Source organism: Melospiza georgiana, chromosome Z (assembly GCF_028018845.1).
Source record: "Melospiza georgiana isolate bMelGeo1 chromosome Z, bMelGeo1.pri, whole genome shotgun sequence".
Lineage (NCBI taxonomy): Eukaryota > Metazoa > Chordata > Aves > Passeriformes > Passerellidae > Melospiza > Melospiza georgiana.
Genome location: NC_080465.1, coordinates 21,582,038 through 21,595,631, shown reverse-complemented (window position 1 = coordinate 21,595,631; position 13,594 = coordinate 21,582,038). Strand labels below are relative to the sequence as shown.

The window sequence follows — 13,594 nt, the reverse complement described above, 5'->3', positions numbered from 1 at the left end:
AAATACACACGTCGCCTGTTTGTACCTGACACGAAACACAGCTTTGCATCCTTCAGCAGAGGAGTGTCAGGGGGATGGGAAAAGAGGAACCTGCATCCCTTTTGATTATCAGCAATTTCTGGTGATTGCTTCTAATTTCTGGTGGTTTCTGAAAGGAGCCTTGTGTGAGGTATCACTGGAGGGGGACTGACTGAGGTCTGACTGCAGAGAAACTGGCTAAATAATCCTCACTCCCATTGCTAAACACAAGACTCCGGGGCAGCATTCTCTATTAAGCTATGCCAGTGGATAGTACTGTGCAGGGACTTCTGTGCTGCTGTCTGTGATATTTTGTGTATGAGATATAAATTTAGAAATCAGATTGTTTTCCCACTTACTTCTTACTGGATGTTTTTTGCCCCCCAAATCCATTTTATAGCTCCAGAACAGCAAGCGTAGCATGCAATAAGCTAAGTTAGGTCTGTAGGGAGTCTGCCTCTACAACCGATACACCTGGAACAGATAATCAGATAATCTTTAAAGCATCTGATTTATCTTTGGGTCTGAACTGCAGTCTGTTTTTTTTTTCTTTTCCCCAACTGTAATCAGCAGTAGCATAAAAGATATTTTTCCTCCTTAAAAGACTTTCCTCTCTCATACTCCTAGACCGCAGGGCTTGTAGCCATGTAAATACTGCCACAAGGAGATCAGTCAGAGTTTAGGACCCAGAGCCCTGTTTAAGGCTTACGGGATGTGACAGCTGACTGAAAATCAATGAAGTGTGATTTACCAAGCGTCATAATGAGGGCAAGATAAGGCTAGGAAGGTGCTGCCTTGCCTTGCCGGCTCAACTGCCTGCTTTGATTTTTAACTAGATTGTTTAAGTCCCCTGCAAAGATGAGACCGATTTGCTAATGAAAACAGAAGATCAGATTTAAAGGAAAAGCCACGGTGGTGCCCATGCTTTGCCTAGTGCTCACTGTGCTGTGTCTGAGCCGCTCAGGTAGGTGTGATTTCTTCTTCTCCTTCCAAGCTGAGCTGCAGTTGTTCAAGTTTATTTTTCTGTTGGCCAGTTAGCTGCTGCTTTCTGGGATACGGTGAATGCTGGCTTCCCTTGGTCATCCTTTAAACACCGTGTGAGTAGCAGAAGAGAGTTGTCTCAGTTGCTGCCTTTGTGTTGCAACCATGGTCAGTGTGACCACTAGGTTTTAATAACTGATGGTGGGGAAATTGCTGGCTAGAAATTAACAAAAAATCCTAGGCTTGACTTCTGGCTGCTAAAGGGAATTAAGGGAGAATTTCTGTCACCAAGAGAAAACCTGAAATGCTTCAGGCAAACTGATAAAAGGCTAACTGTCTTGTCTGTACTTATTGGTGTGTTTTGCACGTTTGTTTAGCAGACTTTCTGCCCCAGAACTCCTGTCCTGCACCCATGGGGAGCTGCTACTTGGACAGATCACAGAGACAGACAGGAAACTGGGAGAGGGGAGAGATGGCAGACAGTGCTTGAATACTTGAATGCATGTTAACCTGCCAGGGAGCTCCCCAGTTTTTGCCTCTCAGTCCATCATATGGTAGATTCAGGGATGTATCTGTCCTGTGGCTGCTTCTCTTTTTTTCAAAGGCAGTGCTACTTGGTTCAATACTTTCTCCGTGGGTTTATCTAGCTTAACCATAAAGTGGGGCTTGGTCAAAGGAACTGTTAGGCTATTTTCCCACATGATATTTCTCATTAATAACTTCTGCTTTTAAACTGTCTTTTTGCAAGTACTGAGGCTGTCCTAAAAAGGCAGCAATCTTCTGACTTTCTTCCTTTTGAGACTCCTCAAGTATTTTTCACTTTTTTGTGGCTTCCTTAGCAGATGAGATTCAACATATCCAGCCCCAAACCCAGCTTTACCACCTGTCTTCTATACCCCCTTGGAGCATTAGGTACCTGAACCTTATGTGAGATGTGGGCTGTGAAATGGCACCGTTTTCTTTTGGGGGGGGAGTCATACACACCCACGGACACAGAGGGTGTGTGGCTGCATATATGTGTGCAGGATGTCATACTCAAATGAAAACAGAGCAATGTGTTCTGGCAGTAAGACAGAGCTGGTTTTGATCGTGCATATTTTGGGGTTATGGATTTTTCTATTCACGGGCTTTTCTGTTAAATTTCTTGTTTTTAACAACTATACGCCCCTATGAATCTCCTAAAGGGAAAGCGAAATATCTAGGAGATAGAGGCTCTGCAAAGACTCTTAGAGTCTAGGGGTTGGACCTCTGAGGCTGTGGGTAGTGAGGGGGGAGAAGAGAAAGAAGAAAGAACACATTCTCTTCCTTTGGTTGCAGATGCAATACCCATCTGCCATGTTTGGGCAACCAATCTAGTTTCCTAGGACAGATCGCAGACTCTGTCCATTATTTGCTGTGGAGGACTAGGGTCAGCTCTGGCATGAGAATAAACTCTGGAACAAGCAGAAGGGACATTTCTGGAAATAGCAGACCTCAAGAGCTTGTGACAAAGTGACAAGACAGAGTGTGGCCCTATAGAGGACTGTTATAAACTGTGCTGACAGCTTCATGAGCTATGCCTGGCTCTGGGATGGAACAGGTAGAAATGAGTGTGAAAGGTGCCTGCCCAGGTCTTGATAACCCCACCTCACCTGTATTGCAGATACAAAGGACAAACACAGCTTGTGCTGGAACATCTGACAGTAAAGCTGTTATTTTGTGAGTGCAAGCATTAGGTTTCAGAGTTTATAGCTCCTTCAGAGAGGAATGGTATATCTTGCTGTGTCTGGAAGTGGGGATGAGAGTGTTGCTTGGACCTTGTGCTATCCTGAGAGGATCCAGACAGCATTAAAGAATGATTTTGTCCCATGGAAAACTCTGTTGTGAGATCAGGTTTTTGCTTTGGGCAGTTCTTCATCTGTGTTTCTTTCTGGGAGGTGTAACCCTGTCTGCAGCCTCAGACAGACCCTGACCGAGGTGGAGGAGGCTGCACAGCTGCACAGTCATGCTCAGGAGATGGGCAGCAGCTGCTGGGGAAGGTCACATGGGCAGAGATAGTGGTGTGTAGTCACATCCTTTCCTCCATGTAGAAGCAGAGCATGATCCTCTGCCTCCAGTTTTCTCTCTGGAAGGGCCGCTGTGTTTGAATGCCCTTTCTCTCCATGTGGTACAGGGACCCTGTTGGGGGCTGCCTTAACTCTGATCGTTGATGCACATGGTGTGTGAGCATATTGACTGTGCCCTCCAGGGCTCTCCTACTGTCAGATTGTGGCACTGCAGATCCATGGGCCTGCAGACCCCTCCCATTCCTAATGCTTGGCAGTCCAGACACAGATGTTCTGCTCGTCCTGCGGCTGTCAAGGCACAAGCTGGGCCCTGGACAGTGTCCTGTGAGGTCCCTTTTGACTGCTGACACAGCAATATTGGCTGTGATCCCTGTTGTGTGGAGCCAGTCTTTTTTCCTCCGTGGTGGCTTTGAAGAGAGATAAAATCCTTCTCACCCTTGGTTGCTGTGTTTGTGCACAAGAGAAGAGATGGAGATCATGTCAGAACCTCAACACCACAGGGAGTGGGCTGAAGTTTGGGAAAGGATGGATGGTCTGCCCTTCCCCATTCATGGTAGCAAGTGCAAGGGGGAGATTGGTGTCAGTAATTGTGGGAGTCACAAGTCATGCAGGTACAGGCCATGATATCTCTGTGCTTGCCTGGCAGATCTAGCTCTGACTGCATCATCCAGCTCCTACTGCTGCCTGATGGGCTCTTTTTGCTTTGGCAAAAAGTTCATAGAAAGCATAAACCTGGTACAAAGTCATCACTGCTCTGATGATTTTTTTTTTTTATGTGAGTTGGGCTTGGGCTATCTTGCCTTTCTATTCACTTGCCCTGGTTCTGCTGAGAGTCTGTGCATCTGAACTCCTGCAGAATTTGCTATACAAGACAAGACCTGCCCAGAGGTGAATTTTCCTCACATCATTGCTCTGTCTCACTTTTTCAGGTCATGGCATTCTACATGTCTGCTTTCTGGCAATGCCTCCACTCTGTGTTGCTCTCTTCCAGATGTGAATGCCTTCAGTTCAGTTGCTGAAAATGAGGATGCGCTTCTCAAGCACTTATTTGAAGGCTACCAGAAATGGGTCCGCCCTGTGGAAAACTCCAACGACACCATCAAAGTCCTTTTTGGGTTAAAGATATCACAGCTTGTGGATGTGGTAAGTGTTGTGTTCGTAAAACACCACTTTTATAGATAGTTATGCCTTCACCTGGGAGGACTGGTAATGTAATTAGCTTTTGCCTCCTGACACAAGAAATGCACAGTGATGGTTGGGCAGCAAAACACTGAGCATGAAATGCTGCTGGTGATACAACCTTCTCCCCACCCTGTTCCCCTCCACCCACAGCATGGAACTGTAGGACTCATTTGTTTTGAAGGAAACCTGAAGGTCCTTTTCTCCCTATTGTTCTTAGGGAATATGGCCTAATGTCCATAACGTTTTGATCAAACAACCCATGCCAGACAGTCCTTGACATCTATGTTGCAATTTAATGACAAGACATCTACAGGAGAGGACTGAGGAAGAGTAAGAGCTGGCTGTGTGTTATTCATTCCAAGCAAGCTAGCATTGATGCCAAAGATAGTTCAAGTCTTAACCCAGCTGGTCACTAAGATAAAACTCTAGAGGCAACATAGCTAATCCTGTGTTTCTTCCCTTCTGGAAATTTTCCCTTCTCTTTCTGCTGCAGTGCACGGTGGAATTTGCACAATGCCCAGAGGTACCCACACAACAATGTGCTCCTTGCATCCGCCAGTCCCTGGTAACCTCCCCTTGTGCTGTGGAAGGCACACTCTAATTTTGTGCTTTATTTACATATTTAGGACAATGTTTCAGCTTGTATCTTCCCAAACTCCCTCCAGGCTGAGCAGTGTGGGGAGATGAGCCATCCTATGAGCCCACAAGCATGTGTGACCTGATACTACTTGCTGTCTGAGCCCTGGCTGCATCCTGGGTCTTTGGCATATGATTCCTTTGAGCTCCGGAATGCCAGACCTCAGTTTTACCACTAGGGCTCCCAGTGGTAGCAGGGACAGTATCTAGAAAGTCAGTCACTTTCCCTTAGTGGTGACTGAAGAGCCCAAGCCCATGGGGAAACAGGACCATAGGGATCTCCTCATCTTGGCACAGGGTTGGACTCAGCAGGCACAGGGTCTGTTTCTAATGGCTGCTTTGGTATTACAATCCTCTCTCCCTGTCTCACTCTAGGATGAGAAGAATCAGCTGATGACAACCAACGTATGGCTGAAACAGGTAAATTAGACCACATCACACCTCCCTTTTCCCCATGGGAACTGCTGAGCTGAGTAGCCATTTCAGTTTGCTGCCCACTGTGCCATCCATCCCATTTCATGATGCAGAGTGGCCAGCACCAAGATACCTAACCTGAAGTTCTTCTTCATTCTTCTCCCTTCAGCCTATGTACAGAGACAGATAGGCAGACAAGTAGCCTTTAGGACATAGGGTACCCTCTTCTCCTGACCTGCACCCCAGCTGTGTGCTCAAGCCAGTATTTATTTCAGGAAAGCTGGTATTGCAGTGGCTATCCCTGGGATGTGGTATGTGCCCTGAGGGACTATCCTGTCTCAGAGGTGACACAAGTACTGTCTCCCTTGTCTGAGCCAAGAGTGGTGCCTCGGATAGATTTCTTCATTCCTCAGCATATGTAAAGACAAAGAAGAGGCCAGTATGTTACACACACACACACTCACGCACACACCCCCCACAGACCTTTTCCCATTAAAAGCTGTAGCAAATTAATCAGATCTTTCTATCATAACTGCTTCTGGAACAGATGGTGATTTATACAAACGATGGAAAGATGCAAGTTGAACTGTTAGGTCTCCTTTCTTCTTCACTCCTGAAGAACACTGTTTTTGGTTTAGGTTACATTGCACCAGTTTATTGACCTTGTGACAATTATTTTAAGTCTCTCAGCCTTGTGAGTATCTGTAAAGATGTCAGCTGATCCTGGGCAGAGGACATAAAAAACAAACCGTACTTGAAATCATGCCATGAGGAAAAGTTCTTGGGGGTCACTGGGCTGGTGGATGAGAAATGTGACTCAATTTTTGTCTCAGTCTGGCTACTGTACTGCTGCAGCGAGTGTGAGATTCTGGCTGGAGACAGACCCCTAAAACCAATATGGATATTGCGTGTAAAGATGATCTTTCCCTTGAAGAGGGAGAAGCTCAGCCCTTCCCTCACTGTGGGGAAGACAGGATTTTCCCCTTTTGCTGGAGAAATTTCTCTCTGATCCAAATACAACTGCTGGGAACGTGTCCTGAATTATCTGCAGTACTACAATTTCCCCACCTTTAGCTGCAATTGTAGAGCCCCTTTTGTGCACAAGGCCACATCTTGGCTCCCTTTGGGTATCCACTTGGGCAGACAGCAGAACTCATCTGCCCTCATCTGTCCTCTCCCCTTTCCAACCCTCTCCTGGAACCCATCTTCACCTGCAGGTCGAGGCCCTGTGCACTGTAGACAAACTGATTTCTCTGGAAGCCTTTGGAATTCTCAGATTTTAGCTAGGGCAGCTCAAAGAAACTCAGGACTGTGATTTCCCAGAGTTGGACTCTCTGGAGTTGTTACCATTTCTAATACCACTTCTCCATTTAATGAGCTGAGAGCATCAAGACCCAAGGTAATGCACAGGGAGTGGAAAATGAGGCACTGGCTGTGGTTTTCACATGTATAAGTGCCCTCAGGAGCTCAGACTGAGCACTAAATACCTGTGCCTGACCCAGGTGTCCTGCTGTGGAAGTTGTGTGTTCATGTAGGCCCAGCTCCCTCAGTTTTTCTTTGTAAGAGGGATGATCCAGTCCCCTCATCATCTTTGTTACCCCTGCTGGACTTGCTTTGTCCATGTTTTCTCTGTCCTGAGGAGCCCAGAATTGGACACAGAACTCCAGATCTTCCTCACCAGATGTACTGAGTAGAACTCCAGATGTGCTGAGCAGAGGGACAGGATCACCTCCCTTGACCTGCTGGCAATGCTCTCCCTAATGCACCCCAGGGTCCCAGTGGCCTTGGCCCCCAGGGCACACTGCTGGCTCATGGACAGCTTGTTTGTCCACCAGGACCCCCAGGTGCTTCTGCACAGAGCTGTTTCCCAGCAGGTCACCCCCAGCCTGTGCTGGTGCCTGGCGTTGTTCCTCCCCAGGTGCAGGACCCTGAACTTGCCTCTGTTACATTTCAGATGTTTCTTCTTTTCTCATCCCTCCAGCTTGTCAAGGTCCTTCTGAAGGGCTGCACATCCCTCTGGTGTATTGGCCACTCCTCTGAACTTTGTGTCATGCTGAGAAGGCATCTGTGCCTTCATCCAAGTCATTGGTGAATTAGTTAACACTGGGCCCAGTATGGAACCTTGGGGGACACCACCAGTGACAGGCTTCCAACCTGACCCTGTGCCACTGGTTACAAGCTCTTTGGGATCTGCCTTTCTGCCAGGTCTCAACCCACCTCACTGTACACTCATCTAGTCCAAACATCCTGAGTTTGCCTACAAGGATGTTCTGAGAGAGACAGTGTTGAAAGCCTTGCTGTAATCAAGGTAGACAATATCCAGTGCTCTCTCTTGACCATCCAGGGAGTTGTTTAATCATAGAAAGCAATGGGGTTGGTCAAGCATGATTTACTTTCAGTGAATCCATGCTCCTGATCACCTTCATAATTTCTCAGCAAGAGTCTTAATTTTCTTGGATAAGCAAACCTAAACCACAAGCATTTTCTTTTCCTTTTTTTGTTAACCTCAAACATCCTGGTGTTCAAGATGGTGGGACTTGATACACAAGCAGGCTGACACACAAGATTCAGAGGAGCCTTTAGTGGTTGCTGAGAAAGTGTCTGGATTCAGGCAAGCTATGACCCCCTGCTAGCAAGGGTCAAGAATCTGAGTCTCATGGTTTTTGTTCCACTAGCAGTGGGTTAAACTCTTCAATGACAGCACAGAAATGGAAATTTGGTAGAACACGAGGAAGGAGACAGCAATTGCAATGTCTGGAGCAGCTTGGAAAAAATGGAGAAGAGAGAAAAGAGCCTTATGCATCTTATGCTATGGTTTGTGTCAGCATAGCCCACAGGGAGATTCCTGTTTTAAACTGCTCATCTTCCAAGTCTGCACTCAGCCTATTTTCTGCTCTAGTAAGAAGAAACAACCATTTGCCTTGCAGACACGAAAGAGCACTTTAGCTGGGAGAGAAATCAATGCAGGGCAGGGAGAAAGTGTGGAGTATTGCAGATGGAGCAAATCGCCCAGGCCAAGAGGCTGCTCCAGTTCAACTCCAGAGGGATGATTCTATCTCCAGGTGGCTCACGGGGTATTTGCTGCTCTTGTGTTAGGAGGCTACAAGATGACTGTGCTCGGCCCTGTCCATCCCCTTGCATGATGTATGTTTCCAGCCTAAGCCTCGTTGTACCTATTACAGGAAGTGTCCAGGACATAGGTGAGACTGTGACCACTTAACAGCCTAGGCTTCTGGAGACATCTGTTAGAAAACCATCTTCAGAAAAAAGATCATGCTAAAAGTGGTGTACTCTGTCCCTCATTCTGACACTATGAGCAGCAATGGCCCCTCCTCTCTTTCCACACCTGAACAATATAAAATCTCTCTAATATAGCTGTGAGAAGCATGTGGAGTCAAAGAAGTAAGAAGAGAACCATATGGAGAATTAATAGACAATATTGCTTTTTTGGTTCATCCTTAAGTCATGAGGGAAATTACCCAGTGAAGGCTGAGACCTCTGCATCCCTGGAGATCTCTTAGTGCTGCAGCTTAATGGAAACTGGTTAATCTTCCACTTCTTGGTATTGACCACAGTCTACAGCTCTTGTATGACATTGCTGCTATTTCTGTGGGCAAATGAATATCCTCATCAATAATGAACAAGGATCAGAGAGCTGATTTTCCATTGCCTTTCTGTGGAAATTTCCAGGTTGTTGGAGCCACTTTGTTATGACCTCCCTATCTGAAAATCAAAAAAAAGAGACTAAGTTATTCTAGAGTTCAACATGATGGAAATGGAGAGGATTCTCCCTGCTTTTATAACCAAATACTTTACAATAACATCATATTATTTTTCCTGCAACAGTCTGCAGGTCTTTCTGATGAAAGACCAATTTTTATTTTTTTTTTCAAGGACAGTGTACAGATATTAGGTGTTGTATTCCATTTACTGAAAAAGGCCAGATCTCCACTGAAAAGTGAATTAAGGCCACCTCTTAGTCATTTGAGTGCTAGTACCCACATCACCTAGGGTCCATGGGGTCTGTGCCAGCCAAAACCATCTTGGGCTGGTTCTCAGAGGGAAGGAAAGCTGCTGCGCTAAAAGGAAGCAGCTCCTTCATTTTAGACTACTCTCATGTGGGCTGTGCAGGGTGGTGAGTGAAGTGAGAGTCAAGTGCTCTCCAGGAGTGCTGGCTTTGAGGTTGCTAGCCTAGGGATGGGTTCTTGGGTCTCACCTGTGTCTGGAGGAGCAGTGCCTGTGGGGATCAACACCTCCCAGGCATGCCTGTCTGGCACCCTCTCTGCAGCTGAGCAGCCTCATAGCAGGTTCTGCCTGCTGTGCTGTGCTGTGCGTTGAGGCACATGCGGGGGTGAGGAAAGAGGCCGCTGCTTATCAGTGGGCAGAGGACTCTGCTGTTTTGTTATAGGAATGGATCGACCACAAGCTCTCCTGGAATCCAGATGAATATGGTGGGATCACTGCTATCCGGGTTCCCTCTGAGTCTCTGTGGCTTCCTGACATTGTTTTGTTTGAAAAGTAAGTAGCATGGCTCCTTGCTCTGGGCTTGGGCCACAGCTTGGGCAAGGCGTGTCAGCTACTGTGAGGCTTGTGTGTGCTGTCAGAAGGCTGCTTCTTTAGGCTGTGTGAATGCTGTGCACCTTGTGCTCCAGGTGAGGGATGGAAAACAGAGCTCAAATGGGGTACGACTGGGGCAAACATAGTCTTGAACTTGATACTGTTTCTTCCTGTCCAACTCCCAGTGCTGATGGACGTTTTGAGGGATCCTTGATGACCAAAGCCATAGTGAAGTACAATGGAGTGGTGACCTGGACACCACCGGCCAGTTATAAGAGCTCCTGCACAATGGATGTGACCTTCTTCCCCTTCGACAGGCAGAACTGCTCCATGAAGTTTGGGTCGTGGACTTATGATGGCAATATGGTGGACTTGATTTTAGTGGATGAAAATGTAGACAGGAAAGACTTCTTTGATAATGGGGAGTGGGAGATCTTAAACGCCAAAGGTATGAAAGGCAACAGGAAGGATGGGCTGTACTCTTACCCATTTGTAACTTACTCCTTTGTATTGAGGCGCCTTCCATTGTTTTACACTCTTTTCTTAATAATCCCTTGCCTGGGATTGTCTTTTCTAACTGTCCTGGTGTTTTACCTACCTTCAGATGAAGGTGAAAAGCTTTCATTATCAACGTCAGTTTTAGTCTCCCTCACTGTTTTCCTTTTAGTGATTGAGGAAATAATCCCTTCTTCTTCCAAAGTCATCCCTCTGATCGGTGAGTATCTGCTCTTCATCATGATTTTTGTGACCCTCTCTATCATCGTCACTGTGTTTGTTATCAATGTCCACCACCGATCCTCAGCGACTTACCATCCCATGGCACCCTGGGTCAAAAGGCTCTTTCTCCAGAAGTTGCCTCGTCTGCTCTGCATGAGGGCCCATGTAGATCGCTACTCGTTCTCAGAGACTGAAGAAAAGGGAACCACCTCGAAATCAAAGTTTCTGGGGAAGCAGAAATACAAGCAAGCAAAAGACGGAGAAAAAATTGTTATTGCCTTTCTGGAAAAGGCAGCAGACTCCATTCGGTACATTTCCAGGCACGTTAAAAAGGAGCATTTCATCAGACAGGTAGGTGGAGGGAGGGCAAGGAGGGAATTCCTTGGCAGCAATGGCTTCCAAGCACTTTCCTTTTCTTCATGCTTTTCCCTTTGCCTCTTCCTCCTGCTCTCCTCTGAGACATATTCTTTCTCAGACTTTGATAAATGTTTTTTGAGACAAACCATAGCTTCAAGCACAAGTGTATTGTTCTGTGAGTCCATGCTCTTTGCAGATATAAGAGACTCTAGAAGCCTCTCCTGGAGGAATTCCTGGTTTGGGTTTATTTGAAAAACCTTGTCCTTTGTAAGTTTGGGATACACACAAATCTGGAAGCCTCTAAACTCATATGCTCAAAAATGTAACTTTTACTCTTAAAGGCAAGCTCTATGGCATTTGCCAGGTGTCAGTCCTGGCCTCCTAACACATACTGTGCACTGCATAGTTGCTCTTTTTTGAGTGAAGGTTTTCTAGATTTTCACTAACACCTGTTTAGATTTTCACTAACACCTGTTTAGATTAGTTCCCAACTACTATCCTTCACCTCTCAGTGAGCCTCCTGGCTTTTAAAATAGCAAATTACTGTGTTTGCAAACAATGAATCTCATGCAAGGGTAGGACAGTAGAGCAATTGGCATGCATTTGGGAAAATGTCTGTTAGCATCCTCCTAGCAAGAGCTAGGGCTTTGTTTAAAGTGTGCTGAGAGGACTACAGCAGAAAGAACAGTAAATCGCACATGTAGTAGGTGAACACATACTGTCCATGACTAATACCTGTTTGAAGCTGAAATAATTTTCATAAAAAGGTTCCTTGAATCACCTTAATAAATAGCACTTTTCTGTATGCATAGTTGTGCCAGCACTCACCATTCAAAATTCCCTTCCTGAGTGTAACCAATCTGAGTCGTCAAATCACTTACGCAAAAACAAGTAAATCGAACTGCTTGTACTGGAATCAATGCCTGTGTCCAAGTGCTGCGCCAGAGCTTCATCCTGGCATTTACAGGGAGATGCAGATCTCCCTGTAAGAAGTCCAGTTCACTGGAAAGCCGTCCTCAAGGCTAAGTCTGTAAATTTTCCTATATGCACTTAACTAAAAGCTTTTGCACAGGCTGAGGAAGTCTCATCACCATGTGTGTAGAACCATGGAATTACTTTGGGAGTTTGAGTGATTTGCAGCTATAAATGCTGAAAATGTGATCTCTGTTAGGCTACCACATACTACAAATGTCTAATTTTAAAACCAGATTTGGGGAGCTGAAATGTATGTAGCAGTATCAAACACAGTACAAGGCACTGTTCCCATTTACGTTTATCCTCCCTCTCCTTCCCAGGTTGTACAAGACTGGAAGTTTGTAGCTCAAGTCCTGGATCGGATCTTCCTGTGGTTATTTCTGGTGGTGTCAGTGACGGGTTCAGTCCTCATCTTTACCCCTGCGTTACGGATGTGGTTGAACAACACTTTGTAGAAAACACTTCCTCAGTAACATACAACAAGTACGGTGCCAAGGGACAGTGGTGCCTTGGAGCTTGGTCTCTGCTATACTAGAGGGGAAGCAGCAGCAAGAATGAGGGAAAGTGATGGTGACAGTGGGCATTTATTAGTAGTGCTTTCAATCTTAATAATAACTACACCAGTTACAGATTTTGCTGAAATCAGAGAAGAGCTTGGTGCACAGCCAAGGCCTAAAGTGAACTGGGGTTGCATAACTGGGTTATTATTTTATTGTTAGCTTGGTTGTATTACTATAAAAGCCAAAATAATTAGTTAAAATTGGAAGTAGAAGGTGTTGCAGAATTATTGTATTTAAAAGGCAGATATGCCAGTTCAAGTGCTACATTGTAAAAGAAGTTACAGTAGGAACACAAATCTCTACTCAGTTTATCTGTGTTACCAATTAAAAAGCAGTGTAAGTGTCTACAGATTGCATTATGTGTCAGAACTGGCAATTGCATAGCATGTGCATCAGAAAAAGTATAAATTCTTCTTCGATGGGATGTTCAAAACCTTGACTGTTTGGCCTCACCTTGCTGTAGGATCAGCTTGATGGGGCAGAACCTACCACTGCCCACCTGCTACCAGCCTTTATGCCATGCACACTTTTCTCTCAACTCAGCCATCAGGAAGTTACAAGGTATTGACCACTTTTCAGGATTATTTGCAATTTTGCTTGCTGCTCTGTAGTGTACCAGAAGGCTGACAAAGTGAGGAGTTTTCCCAATGCTCCACATTTAGAAACTATTATTCCTTCACCTGCTTGTTCACAAGTGGAAGATCACCTAAGTGAAGGTGGCTATGCTATTCCATAAGGCGACAGTGATATTCCTGAAATGTTCAGCTGCAGGGAAGCTGCAGATATCTCTTTTGGCAGATGAAAGTTTTGGTTGTTGCAGGAGTGTGGTTTCTCTTGAGAGCTATGGGGTGGGCTGGTCACCAGGAAGATACATTTTTAGATGTTGTCATGTTTCCTAGGCAATTTGGAATTTCACTCCTTTTATTAATTTATTGTGGGATCCTTTTGCATTATTAGAAACATCTCTTAAAAGTGTTAAATAAGTGAGATGTCACAGAAAACACCCAGGTGAAACTCCTGAACAATTTTTGCTGCGGCAGTGTTTTCCAACATGGCATGCTTTAGAAAATCCCATTCAGAACTTGCAAATATTTTCAGGGTTAGCAAGGGATTTGGAGATGAAATTTTTGACAATCTACATCTGTGTTAAAA

General features: G+C 45.5%; 1 protein-coding gene across 1 annotated transcript; it reads left to right on the top strand.

The window, feature by feature from the left end:
• The first annotated feature begins 1,847 nt into the window (after positions 1-1,847).
• Positions 1,848-12,413, top strand: CHRNB3 (cholinergic receptor nicotinic beta 3 subunit). The gene is made up of 6 exons (XM_058043789.1): positions 1,848-1,911; positions 4,036-4,187; positions 5,238-5,282; positions 9,685-9,794; positions 10,019-10,901; positions 12,203-12,413. The coding sequence occupies exons 3-6, from the start codon at positions 5,256-5,258 to the stop codon at positions 12,335-12,337; spliced, it is 1,155 nt and encodes a 384-aa protein (XP_057899772.1). The 5' UTR covers positions 1,848-1,911; positions 4,036-4,187; positions 5,238-5,255; the 3' UTR covers positions 12,338-12,413.
• Positions 12,414-13,594: the final 1,181 nt, after the last annotated feature.